Here is a 12,383-nt window from a genome sequence, read left to right as displayed (position 1 = left end):
TCAATTAATATTTTTTTTAAAATTATGTAAAACTTTATCATGAGAATTAAAAAAACACGAAAAGTATTAATTAAGAGAAAGGAAGTGTACGATTAATATTCATTTCAAAAAATAGAATTTGTCCTCATTCAAAAATTAAAATTTAAAAATTTGAATCAAAATTAAAATGGGACAAATAAATTGCTATCAAGGAGTATAATATTTATCTTCTTTTTTTTTTCTCTGTTTTGGTCAGAGCAATTTCGTTTTCAATATTTCTCCCCCTTTGTCTCCTTTTTGTTGAACGCAGAAAGGAGAAGAAAGAGAGGAGATATATATTTGTTGTATCTTCTTCTTCTTCTGTATATCAATTTCTTGTTTGTTGTTCTTCGCCTTCTCTCTTTTTTTCAGAAACCTTTTGTTTCTGATAAAGAAAAGAGAGAAAGGAGAAACAAATTTTGGAATTTCAGAAGAGAATTTCTGGTTAGGGTTTGAATAAATCGAAAAAAAGAAGAAGAAGAAGAAGAAAAGAGATGAATGTGATGCGTCGCCTCAAGAGCATTGCTTCTGGACGATCTTCCGTTTCCGATCCTGTAATTTTCTCCCTCTGTTTTTCATCTCATATGAAAATTTATGGATTTTTTTTTTCTAAATATGATTTGTTTGCTTCGTTTTTGTTGATTTGTGTAGCAGGATTTTTAATTTTTTATTATTATTATTTTAGGGCTTTTTGACTAGAAACATTGCCTTGAATAGTTATCTTTTTATGCTTATTTGTACACTATTAGCTTGTTAATGATACAAAGTTTGGTAAACTTACCATTGCTAAAGATGGTGATAGAACAATCTCATGTATTAACTCTGTAATATGATATGTATTTTTTGGGTAGTCCTCTTAAGACAATGTTTAAATTAATGCTGAGATTGTTTTTGAGAGCTTTGATCCTTGAAGACATTTTTATTGTTTCTCTTTATGTGATTTAAGTGCATTGTCAATTTATCAACAACAACGTACTCGGTATAATCCCATAAGCAGGGTCTGGATTTAAGTGCATTCTCATATTTTCACTAATTTAATAGGGAGGGGATATTAGCCTAAAGAGACTAAAGATTGAGCAAGAAGTAGATCACAGGGTTGATATTGAAATTCAATTGGAAGAGCCAGGTACTATAGCGCCGAAGGATGATGTGACTTCTACATCCGAGGGAAGTGATGCTAGTACATTGACTGTCAATACTAGGCAAGAAAAATCTGGAAATAAGGAGCTTCCAAAAGAAATGAGTGAAATGAAAATTAGAGACAAAAACTCTTATGGCCATGAGGATGACTTAAAGGTAACTTCTTATTTATACAGCACATCTTGTTGCTTTTTGTTTATGGAGAATCCTTCTTTATGATATACTAAAATGCTACTTAATTTTAGGATATGGAGCCTACTGTTATTAGTGGTAACGGAACAGAAACAGGGCAGATAATTGTGACTACTTTGAGTGATCGAAATGGACAGAAGAAACAGGTAAGTTTCATCTTCATAATTGAACAAACTTAGATGTGATGGCTTGTGATTCATTGTGTATTTGGGCTTTAATCAATTAATAACTTTCATATAATTGTCCCAGACACTGTCTTACATGGCTGAACGTGTAGTGGGTACGGGTTCATTTGGAGTTGTATTTCAGGTAAAATTGTGTTTGATGTTCAGTAGGAAGGATTAGGTGTTTATTTGGAAGCATTGAAGTTGTATGGGTGGCTCTGATTGACGATTGCTCTTTTTTTTCTTTTATTTTTTTGGTAATTCTTAGGCCAAGTGCTTAGAGACAGGTGAATCTGTCGCAATAAAGAAGGTCTTACAAGATAGGAGATACAAGAACAGGGAACTACAAATCATGCGCATGCTTGATCATCCTAATACTGTTCACCTGAGGCACTGTTTCTATTCTACTACTGAGAAGAATGAGGTTTACCTTAACCTTGTTCTGGAGTATGTGTCTGAAACTGTGTACCGAGTTTCAAGGCACTACAGCCAAGTGAACCATCACATGCCCATCATATATGTTAAATTGTACATGTACCAGGTAAGCATTTGGCTATTTCTTACTTTTATATGTAGGAACTTTGTGTAAGTAAGAAAAATTTTGGACTTCTGAAATATGTAATCTTGTTAGCTCTATTATGAATTATCTTGATTCTTCAGAAGTTATAACTTAATTTCTTTCTCATAATTATCATTGTGCAGCTATGTCGGGCTCTGAATTACATGCACAATGTAATTGGGGTATGTCACCGTGATATTAAACCTCAGAATCTTTTGGTAAGCTTTCATTATGTTCCTTTGCTTCTAGGTGTTTGCAGCTCTTCCATTTCCTTGATTATCTGAGACAATTGCTTTTCCTCTTCCTTCATTCTTCTTCCTTCAGCTCTAACTATTTGCAGCATTATTGTTTTAACTATTGCTACAGGTTAATCCACACACTCAACAGTTAAAGATCTGTGATTTTGGAAGTGCAAAGAAGCTGGTATGTGCTGTTCTTTTGAGAACTAAGTTTTCCTAGGTGTTTGCATCTACTAAAGACTTTTGTCCTTGCCATAGGTGCCTGGGGAGCCCAATATAGCCTACATTTGTTCTCGGTATTATAGATCGCCTGAATTGATCTTTGGGGCTACAGAGTACACAACTGCAATTGATATGTGGTCAGCTGGTTGCGTTTTCGCTGAGCTACTTTTGGGACAGGTGAGTTGAATTCATCCTGCCTATTTTCTCACTCTTTTTGATATTAGCTGTAGAAAGTTGGTAATTTTTTCTTACACCTGCACATAGATTTGGTTTCTATGATACCTCTCTTTTACTGAGGTAGATATTTAAGTGCTTGAACCTAAATGTTCCCTAATTGCAAGTTGATTAATTTTTTTGGATCACGATAGACTTGCCTATAAAAGTTTTAATTTTTTTCTTTTCTTGTGAGCATCATATTTTGAGTTACACTGGTATAAACTTAGACTGATGCATTGAATTCTGCACTATGTTTAGCCTCTTTTCCCTGGAGAAAGTAGTGTTGATCAGCTGGTGGAGATCATCAAGGTATGCTATTATGGGACACTAGCTTTCATCACCCATTGTTAAAGCAGTATCTGTTAAGTTTCATTCTGTTGTTTATGGTCTTGATGTACTTAATCCATTCTAGATTTTGGGGACACCAACTAGAGAGGAAATTAGGTGCATGAATCCAAACTATACAGAGTTCAAGTTTCCTCAAATCAAAGCTCACCCGTGGCACAAGGTTTGTTACAAATTATTAACTAGTGTATATTTTTTTCTTAGTTTCTTTTGTTTGTTCTCCTTGATAAAGTTCTTTGACCCTCTATCTCTTCCAAGTGCACTCACTCATAGGCTAAGGTGCTGATTAAATCTGAATATTTTGCAGATATTTCAGAGAAGAATTCCTCCTGAAGCAGTAGATCTAGCGTCAAGGCTGCTGCAATATTCACCAACTCTACGCTGTACTGCTGTAAGTGAATGACTTGGCCTTTTTCTGCTGTTAGAATAAAGCTTGAAAGTAGTCAATGAGAAAACACGCATTAACTACTTGTGGACAATCAATAAGTTTATGAAGCCTGCTGAGAGGGTGACCATATTTCACAAGTATTATGTTAGAAACATGCATGTGGACTCCTTTTTGGATTTGATATGATGAGGCATCTTGAATGAGTCGTAAGCTTTATATTCATTTTCAGTTGGAGGCATGTGCACACCCTTTCTTTGATGCTCTGAGGGAACCAAATGCTTGCTTACCAAATGGACGACCTTTGCCACCTCTATTCAACTTTACACCTCAAGGTTGAGCTGAATTTCCTTTTTTTTTTCCTAACTTTATTGTTATAATTATTTCGCCCTGTCTGACTGTAGTAAGCCTAATGCAGAACTTTCTGGTGCACCTACTGAACTGAGACAACGCCTTATTTCTGAGCATACGAGGAAGTGAATTTTGCAAATGAGTTTTTGAGAGGGTCTATTTTCCCTGTGATCAGTAGTGTTCTACTGCATCAAATGCGGCTATGTTCTAGGCCAGCCTTCGTAATATCTTATAATTCCAAGGCAAGGATGGTAACGTGCATGCAGAAAGATTCATTTGCTAATGATCAGAGTTAGGTTCACACTATGAAATTCTTTTATTTATTAAGTTGGTGTGTTAGTGTTGAATGCCCTAGGTAGTTCTAGATGAGTTCACATCTTTTAATTTTTTTTTGTTACAATCCAACATCTAGTTTGTGGGCATTCAGAAGATCAGTAGGTTCTTCCAAACAGGATTACTAGTTGAAATAGGTTTATTTTTGTGTATATCATTTTGATTTCTTCCACTTGCCTTATAGGAATGTGAATTTCATTACTTTTACGTATTCTCTAATGTCTCTTTAGAACCAACTAAATAGTCTCAGTACGAATCTCTGTCTGTCTAGATTCTCTATATTGCATATGGACATTTTATTTTCCATTTTGTGTTTGGACAAGAAAGGGTTATCCCTAAAAATGGACGAATGTGTACGAAAAAATATGGGGTGACGAAACTAGCCTGACCAATCTGTCCAAGATTGAGCCGAATATTGATAGGAATTAGCTCAGTTTGTTTCGGTCTATGAGAAATTGAGTTGAAGTGTAGTGTAAATTGATTTATGAGAATTTTTTTAAATATTCTCAAAAATATCATTTTTTAAATTTGATATGTTATATTTTGTTATAATAAAGAAAAATACTTTCTTCGTTTCAATTTGCTTGACCTATTTTGGTTTGGCACAAGATTTAAGAAAATGAAAAATTTTAAATTTTGTGGTCTTAAGTTAAAGATATGTCAAACGTGTTAAAATATTGTTTAATCGTATGATCTTAAACATGTCATAAGAAAAAATTGAAATTAAAGAGTTGCTAAAAAAGGAAAGGGTTATTTTCTTTGAACGGACTAAAAAGAAAATTAGGTCAAACAAATTAAAACAAAGTGAGTAATAATTTTATTATGTACTGAAAAATTGTAAAAGAACATACAGAAATTAAAACTGAAAATTTGGTAAAAATTGGATAAATTTGGGTAATACTAAGACTAAAAATACATCTAATTGTATAGAAGTATAAGTGGAATACGGTAGTTAACTATCTAACTACCTTGATTCGTGTCCTCTATAACTTCCTATCTAAGGTCATGCATTCGGTAAGTTAAAACTGCGTAATATTCTATCAACCTCTTCAATATTTTTTTGACTTACCTTTACATCTCTTGAAACCATCCATAGTCAACCTTTTCATATTTCTGCATTGGGGCATATGTGCATCTCCTTGGGACATATCCGAACCATCTCAGCTTCATTTCTCACATTTTTTGCTCTATCCAGTCCAGTGGCGGACCCAGAAATTTTATGAAGGGGGTTCAAAAAAAATTAAACACGCTAATCAGAAAAAAAAAATATGCTTATTCAGATTCGAACCCACGAGCTGAGACATGCTAAGGGGAAATATTGTACCCCATTTGCCACTGAGCTAGTCCTTTGGCTTATGCTCAAGGGGTTCAATGTTAAATATATACACATAAATTAAAAAAATTATCTTATATATACAGTGTAATTTTTTAATGAAGGGAGTTCGGATGAACCCTTCAACTACACGTGGATCCGCCCCTAATCCAGTCCACTCTAACCTTGTCCCAAATATCTTTATTCCTAATATTATCTCTCTTAATATGCCACACATCTATTTCAACATCCCTCATCTCCTCAACTTTCATATTATGACCGAGAGAGTTTTTGATTAGCCATTCTTCTTCTTCACATAATATAATTGAAAGTTTTAAAATATCAAGTCTCACCTCCACGCAATCCTAGGACAATAATAAGAAATAAAATTATTAAGGAAAGTAACAGAAGCGTGTTATTTGGCGGGTTTCACTTAGCGCAGCTGCAAAATCGAATACATCCCTTTCTATACTCTCTGGCGCGTGTGCCCAAGAAATGCGTCATTTCACTTTCCTAATCCGAATTTGAAATCACCATTTTGTCTGAAAATCAACCCTACCAGAAAACAAACTTCAAATTCCTGTCCGTATTTACCACACAAATTTTCCGGCGATGTCCACGGCAACAGCCGCCAATGATAACATACCTAACGCCGACGTTAGCCCCAATGACGGTGGCGGAATTGATACGACGCCGTTCCTTACTAGCCAGAATTCCCGGAACCGACGTTCGTTCCGTCGCCGTCCAAGTCTCCGAGGAGCTGCTGGATTTCTACGTCGTGCAAGCAGCCGCCGATTGATGCGCGAGCCGTCGATGCGAGTCAGAGAAGCCGCGGCTGAGCAAATCGAGGAACGGCAAAGTGACTGGGCTTACTCAAAACCTATAGTGATATTAGATCTTTTATGGAACTTAGCTTTTGTAATTGTATCGATTTCTGTGCTTGTACTGAGCCGAAATGAGTCTCCTTCTATGCCTTTAAGGCTTTGGATTGTTGGATATGCTTTACAGAGTGTGCTTCATATGGTTTGTGTTTTCGTTGAGTATAGACGACGACGGTTAAGGGATTCCTCTGGAAATTTGAGTAATTCTGGGCAGAGAAGCGGTAATGCTAGTTGGAATAGCGGAGTTGGGAATTTGAATTCGGAGAGTGACGGAGGGGAGTCTGGTGATTATTCACCGGAGAGGAGTCAAAATGAGGATGACACTAGGTATCATATGATATCCCTATTTATTTAAACTATTCAAATAACTGTTGTTTCATTATAAAGTAAGTTAAGATTTTAAATTATCGTTGTTGGTAATTCTCGCTTTTGTGGATGCTTGATGAATAAGAAATTGCTTGATGTTCTTTCTAGCTTTGGGTAAGTTGGTTTAGTGTTATTAATTGAACTCTGAAGCTAGTTTATGTAGAATGGTTGAAAGAGTGGCAACCCGTAGAAAATACTTATAACCAGGGCTAGACCCAGTATCTTTTGCGTCGACCCTGTATTTGTACTAAAAACTCAAGAAACAAATATATACTAGTTTTTAATGTTTGAAACGACATACAAAAACAAGTGGATAGTGGTGAGTCCACGGACTGCAAAGCTCTCGTTTCCCCTAGGATATATGGGTTATAAACATGATAGTTGTGCGTCATTTGTAGTTGTTTTCTTGCCATATATGCTCCTCTTCCTGAAAGAGAATATTCAATACTCTCTTCTAGTTTCTCGTAGGTCTTTATTTTTCTTTCTATATGCAGTTTTTTGAGGGAAAAAACAACATAAAATTGATAATAAACCAACCTTCGGGGTTGCCCAGTGGTTTGGATTTGGGACCTCCATGTTGGAGGTCTCAAGTTTGAAATCCCTTGCCAGTGAAAACAAGAGGTTTGCCTTCTGGGTCGAGCTTGTCGCACCGGACTTGCCTAGTTGCAGATTTTGCTTGTCATCAATTTTTTTTTGATAATTAACCAAAAAAGCAAATTGTCTTATTGCTGTGCCAGCGGTTATTTATTGTTTTCAAAACATGACAACTGTCGAGTGCAATTATAGTGATAGTACTTATATTTATATAGTATTTAAGTAGATTGCCATATTTAGTTTGTCGTTTTTTATAATACATTAAGTGTCGGTTCTTATTGGTTAGTTTGGGATTGTTATACATTAGGTCATTGTCTTGTCTTAAAATTCAGAACCCATAAACCTAAAATTCTGGCTCAGCCTCGGCCTATAATTAAGGAATCGGTTGGATGTGTACAATCTGGTTTTGGAAGGGCTTGGAATCTTTTGTGACGACCATTTAGAGGCCGCAGCAGAACTACTATAGGAAAGCCCGCCCCTGCTAGATAACATAGAAAGAGATTTTCGGATAGCAGTAATCTATGTGTGAATCTTACTTCCCTTATGCAAAATAGAAGTTTGTCCAGCCGTCTTCTAGCTTCGACCAACCAAGAGGATTCCTTATACAAAGGAAGGATGTTTCAGGACTCTGACCACGTCATAATAAGAAAATATTGAAAAATCTTTCCAAGGCCAGAGAAGAAGGGAACGCACGCTACAGCTAACATAATAGCCAGCTGAAAAACTGTGTATTCTGATAAATGTATCAATTGGTTTACTCTGTACCGTCTTTTTTCAAGATCGAGGCTGAGGTAATCATTTTACTAGTAATTGGGATAGCCAGAGTAGTGCAGAAAGATGACATCTGGATTGTGGTTTTCTGATGGCTGCAGATGTTCTTTCTTAGATAGCTTGGTTATTTATTGTATGAATGGCTTTATCATAGGTAATCATTGCATAAATCTGCTGCGTCAATGTTGGCCTATTTGGTTGGAGAGGCACTAGAGGCTTCATTTTGAGAAACAATCTGATGGGAATCTCTCCTATTGGAATTGTGAGGGCAGGGGAGGCTTTACTTCTAGAGACTTTGCTAATGGGAGACATATGTTACCTAAACAGAAAAGTGTAGGTTCTGATCAATATCTCCGATTGTAGATTTATGCATAAATCACGAGTTAATTTGGCTAATTAACTATACAGTGGTATTAAATTAGCTAAGGCTATGTATTTTTGGTGTGCTCAGATGAATTTAGTGCTAGTTTCTATTCTTAATTTTGCATTGTTAAAGTGTGTGATCATGTCATTTTTTTTTGATGACCGTCTTAAGATGTTAAAGAGAGCACATTTTTATTTATTTAATTATGTATTCAACACACCCTTCACATGTAGGCCTGGTTGTTTTTCATGGGAAGCATGTGGAAAATCTTCTTGATAATGAGTGGCGGTGAGACTCGAATCGAGGATCTCTGGCTGCTATGCTCTGATACCATGTTAAAGTGTGTGCTCATCTAAAAGCTTAACCTGTTATAAAATGCACACTTTTATTTATCTAATTATGTCTCTAACATGCATAAACTCACTTGGTGCTACACAACAATCCTTATTACTATAGTGTAACTCAAAAGTAAACTTAATTCAAAACTTCTCGGGTGCTGAAATGTGCATCCATGTCACTGATGCTCTAGTTTCCATTTGAAGGAATAGGCTTACTGGTCTATTTGTGAAATAACATCCAGTAGACTGCTGAACAGGATAGTCGAACATGAATCTCAAAGTTATTCAAACTGATACCGAAACAACATACCTAGTGCATCCCACAAGTGGGGATATTCAAACTGATGTCAGCTGTGAAAAACGAAGGTTGTTCTCAATGCATGACTAAATGGTTGAAACCTAGTTCTATTTTTTTTTTAATGTTTCGAGAAGAATAAAACTGCATATTTGTGCCTACTAATGTATCACTGATTCTTGATTTATTGTTTCAGTGTTGCCAAGCATCTGGAGTCTGCAAACACCATGTTTTCTTTCATTTGGTGGATAATTGGGTTCTATTGGGTATCTGCTGGTGGCCAGACTATGACCCATGATGCACCTCAACTTTACTGGTTTATCTCAAAACTAGGCTCTAGCTCTGCCTCATTTTCTTTTACTTATACTTTATGTTAATTTACATGGTGTCTTTTGCAGGCTTTGTATCACATATCTGGCGTTTGATGTGTTTTTTGTTGTTATATGTGTTACTCTGGCTTGTATCATTGGAATTGCTGTTTGCTGCTGTCTCCCATGTATCATTGCAATCTTATATGCAGTGGGAGATCAGGTATATCTGTAAATTCTTTTGTCACTTCTATCAATTGTCATGATTTACATCAAATGACATTCCTTTTGGCATGTAATTCACAACTATCAGCTCCAAAGCTATCTCACTAGGGAGGGACCTAGATTCTGGAAAGATTTTCGTGCTTCTGTATCAACAGTATATCATGCATGTTTAGTCTTATACCTCCGTACTTTGTTAGCTTAAAGTTAGACCTCTTTCTTCACTCATGGTAAACATAGATGTTCTTTATTGCAAAATCTGCCATGCATTTTCTCGGCCCATGGCATTGTTCAAAGATTCTGAGAGTTCTAGTATCTTTTACTTTAGAATAACAACAACAACAACAACAACAGACCCAGTATAATCCCACAATGTGAGGTCTGGGGAGGGTAGAGTATACGCAGACCTAACCCCCACCTTGAAAGGTAGGGCGGCTGTTTCCGAAAGACCCTTGGCTTTAAGAGAGGACAAGATAAAAGGTCAGATAGGGGCAAGCATATAGAGAACAAGATGAAAACACGAATAGCAAAAAGAGAAAGTCGTGGTAGAGTGGTACGGGAAGAAAGAGGCATTAACTACTATAAATAAATAAGATAAGATAAGATAGATAAGACAGTCAAAGTACAACGGCGCCACAACTATAAACAACAATACAATGCAGCAATCAAAAGGCAATAAACAATGGGCAGAACTACAACTACTATGGTGCAAAGGATGAATCACCTAGCCTTTTATCCTAATCTGAGTCCTCCACAAAGGAAATTATAGTGCACTAATGCGCCTACTAATAGGGTAGGATAACGCGACTATGTACTAGCCTTCTATCCTAATGCGGGTCCTCCACACACTCCTATCTAAGGTCATGTCCTTGGTAAGCTGTAACTGCGCCATGTCTTGTCTAATCACCTCTCCCCAATATTTCTTCGGCCTACCCCTACCTCTTCTGAAAAAAATAACATTTTTTTAGGAAGGAGTGGGGGAGGGGGGGGAATGACTTTGTCCCTATATATATTTGTGTTACATATCATACAAATTCAGCAACATAGTGTTTATCTTTTGGAGCAGCTGTTCTTTTTATTATGTTGTTGGAGTTAGAGCTCCTTGTTAGACATAAATCAAGAAAAGAAGGCTTTCAATGTGCACAACATATTGGTTTTTGTCAATATGGTTCAAAGAATTGGTGTAAATTGTGTCAGATTATCTATTTGTTTGGGTTATTTCATACTTCCGAGTTTGTTTTAGAAACATAAGATGGGGTAGGTTTGTAATCAGCATTGTTGGGGATTTTTCTTGTGCACCGTTGAGATCTTTTATATAGTACAATACCATCCGCACTATGTATAGATGTGCATTATTCTAATAAGAGTCGAAGTAATCAGAAAGTTGTAGTCCCTATCTCTGCACCCTTGTACAATAAAATGCAACTGAAATTTCAGCTCTTGCCCAAAGGATTTGAATTGATGTCCTCACATTGATTCCCCAACTTGAATCTCGTTTAATCCACAAACACGTGCAATTTCATCTCCAACTGAGACCACTCGACCGATCTCATCCACTTGAAAATCTAGTCAAGCGAGATCACTTTAAATGGGATGGAACCCCACTGCTTTTTCTTGCGTGGATCTTCTCTCTCACCTGGTAGTTCCCAATATCTCATAATTTCCTTTTCCCTTGAAACAGGAAGGTGCAACTAAGGAAGATGTTGAAAGACTGCCTAAATACAAGTTTAAGAGACTAGGCAACTTTGAGAAAGAGAATGGTGAGATTCAAGAATCATTTGGAGGAGTAATGGTTGAATGCGACACCGATACACCCACTGAACATGTTCTGCCACCAGAAGATGCTGTATGTTTTATTGAAACATGTCTTTTCTCAGCCAAGAATTTTTCATAAAGTATCTCAAACTTTCCGAGTCTTAGAAGTTATAGTCTTTCTTTACATTTGCAGGAATGTTGCATTTGCCTTTGTTCCTATGAAGATGGAATTGAACTGCGTGAGCTTCCTTGTCGTCACCATTTTCACGCAGCCTGCATAGACAAGTGGTTGTATATAAATGCGACCTGTCCTCTTTGCAAGTTCAATATACTCAAATATGGCAATCAAAGTGGCAGTGAAGAAGCATAAGCAATCGCCACCTCTTATACATCCTTCAAATTAAAGATCTTGGTATGGTTCTGGGATTCCATCGTCTCTTCAACCTGGAAAATCTTCAGACAGCCCAGAACTTCTGCTCCCATATCTTTTCAGTATATATATGGCTGTTAACTTCTGTGTTCAATATAATATCAGTAGAGGTATCAGTATTTTTCTTTTACCTTGTGTTTGGTTTCTTCACACTATGTCTTACAAGGGTATGTTGCTTGAAAATAACCCAGATTTCGTTAACCCGCCCGTATTATGGTTTTCTTACATATACAGAAAAATGGGTCATGTTCATTTTTAATATGTATTATACTTTCATCACTTATATTACTTGACGATTATGTATATTTACCTTGCATTTGGCCCCAATGATCTCATGTACTGACATTGTCATCCAAAAACTTTTTTAGTTCATTAATTGAATCGCATAGCCTATTAGTGCACTAGATTGCCCTTGTTTTTAATTGAATCACATGCGAAGTGTAATTACCGATAGGAATATTAAAAAAGAAAAAAGAAAAATGGTAGTTTTCACTTACAGAGTATTGGTGTTTACAAAAGGATGACAATATTATGGTCGACGATGACCATCTTACTACGCACTCAAATACATACAAAAAGATGG

The 12,383-nt window shown here is 36.3% G+C and overlaps 2 protein-coding genes across 2 annotated transcripts; both read left to right on the top strand.

Annotated features, from left to right (window-relative positions):
* Positions 1–251: 251 nt before the first annotated feature.
* LOC129880767 (shaggy-related protein kinase epsilon-like) lies at positions 252–4,371 on the top strand. Its single transcript, XM_055954959.1, has 13 exons — positions 252–572; positions 1,060–1,314; positions 1,404–1,496; positions 1,600–1,659; positions 1,783–2,055; positions 2,217–2,291; positions 2,440–2,496; positions 2,571–2,711; positions 3,009–3,059; positions 3,163–3,258; positions 3,403–3,486; positions 3,713–3,815; positions 3,899–4,371. The coding sequence occupies exons 1-13, from the start codon at positions 513–515 to the stop codon at positions 3,958–3,960; spliced, it is 1,410 nt and encodes a 469-aa protein (XP_055810934.1). The 5' UTR covers positions 252–512; the 3' UTR covers positions 3,961–4,371.
* A 1,509-nt stretch (positions 4,372–5,880) lies between these two features.
* On the top strand, positions 5,881–12,127 carry LOC129880766 (E3 ubiquitin-protein ligase At1g63170-like). Its single transcript, XM_055954955.1, has 5 exons — positions 5,881–6,684; positions 9,282–9,401; positions 9,484–9,616; positions 11,297–11,461; positions 11,564–12,127. Exons 1-5 carry the CDS (start codon positions 6,089–6,091, stop codon positions 11,738–11,740), a joined length of 1,191 nt encoding a protein of 396 aa, XP_055810930.1. The 5' UTR covers positions 5,881–6,088; the 3' UTR covers positions 11,741–12,127.
* The last annotated feature ends 256 nt before the right edge of the window (positions 12,128–12,383 follow it).

Source organism: Solanum dulcamara, chromosome 2 (assembly GCF_947179165.1).
Source record: "Solanum dulcamara chromosome 2, daSolDulc1.2, whole genome shotgun sequence".
NCBI lineage: Eukaryota > Viridiplantae > Streptophyta > Magnoliopsida > Solanales > Solanaceae > Solanum > Solanum dulcamara.
This window is presented reverse-complemented; position numbering and strand designations above follow the sequence as displayed.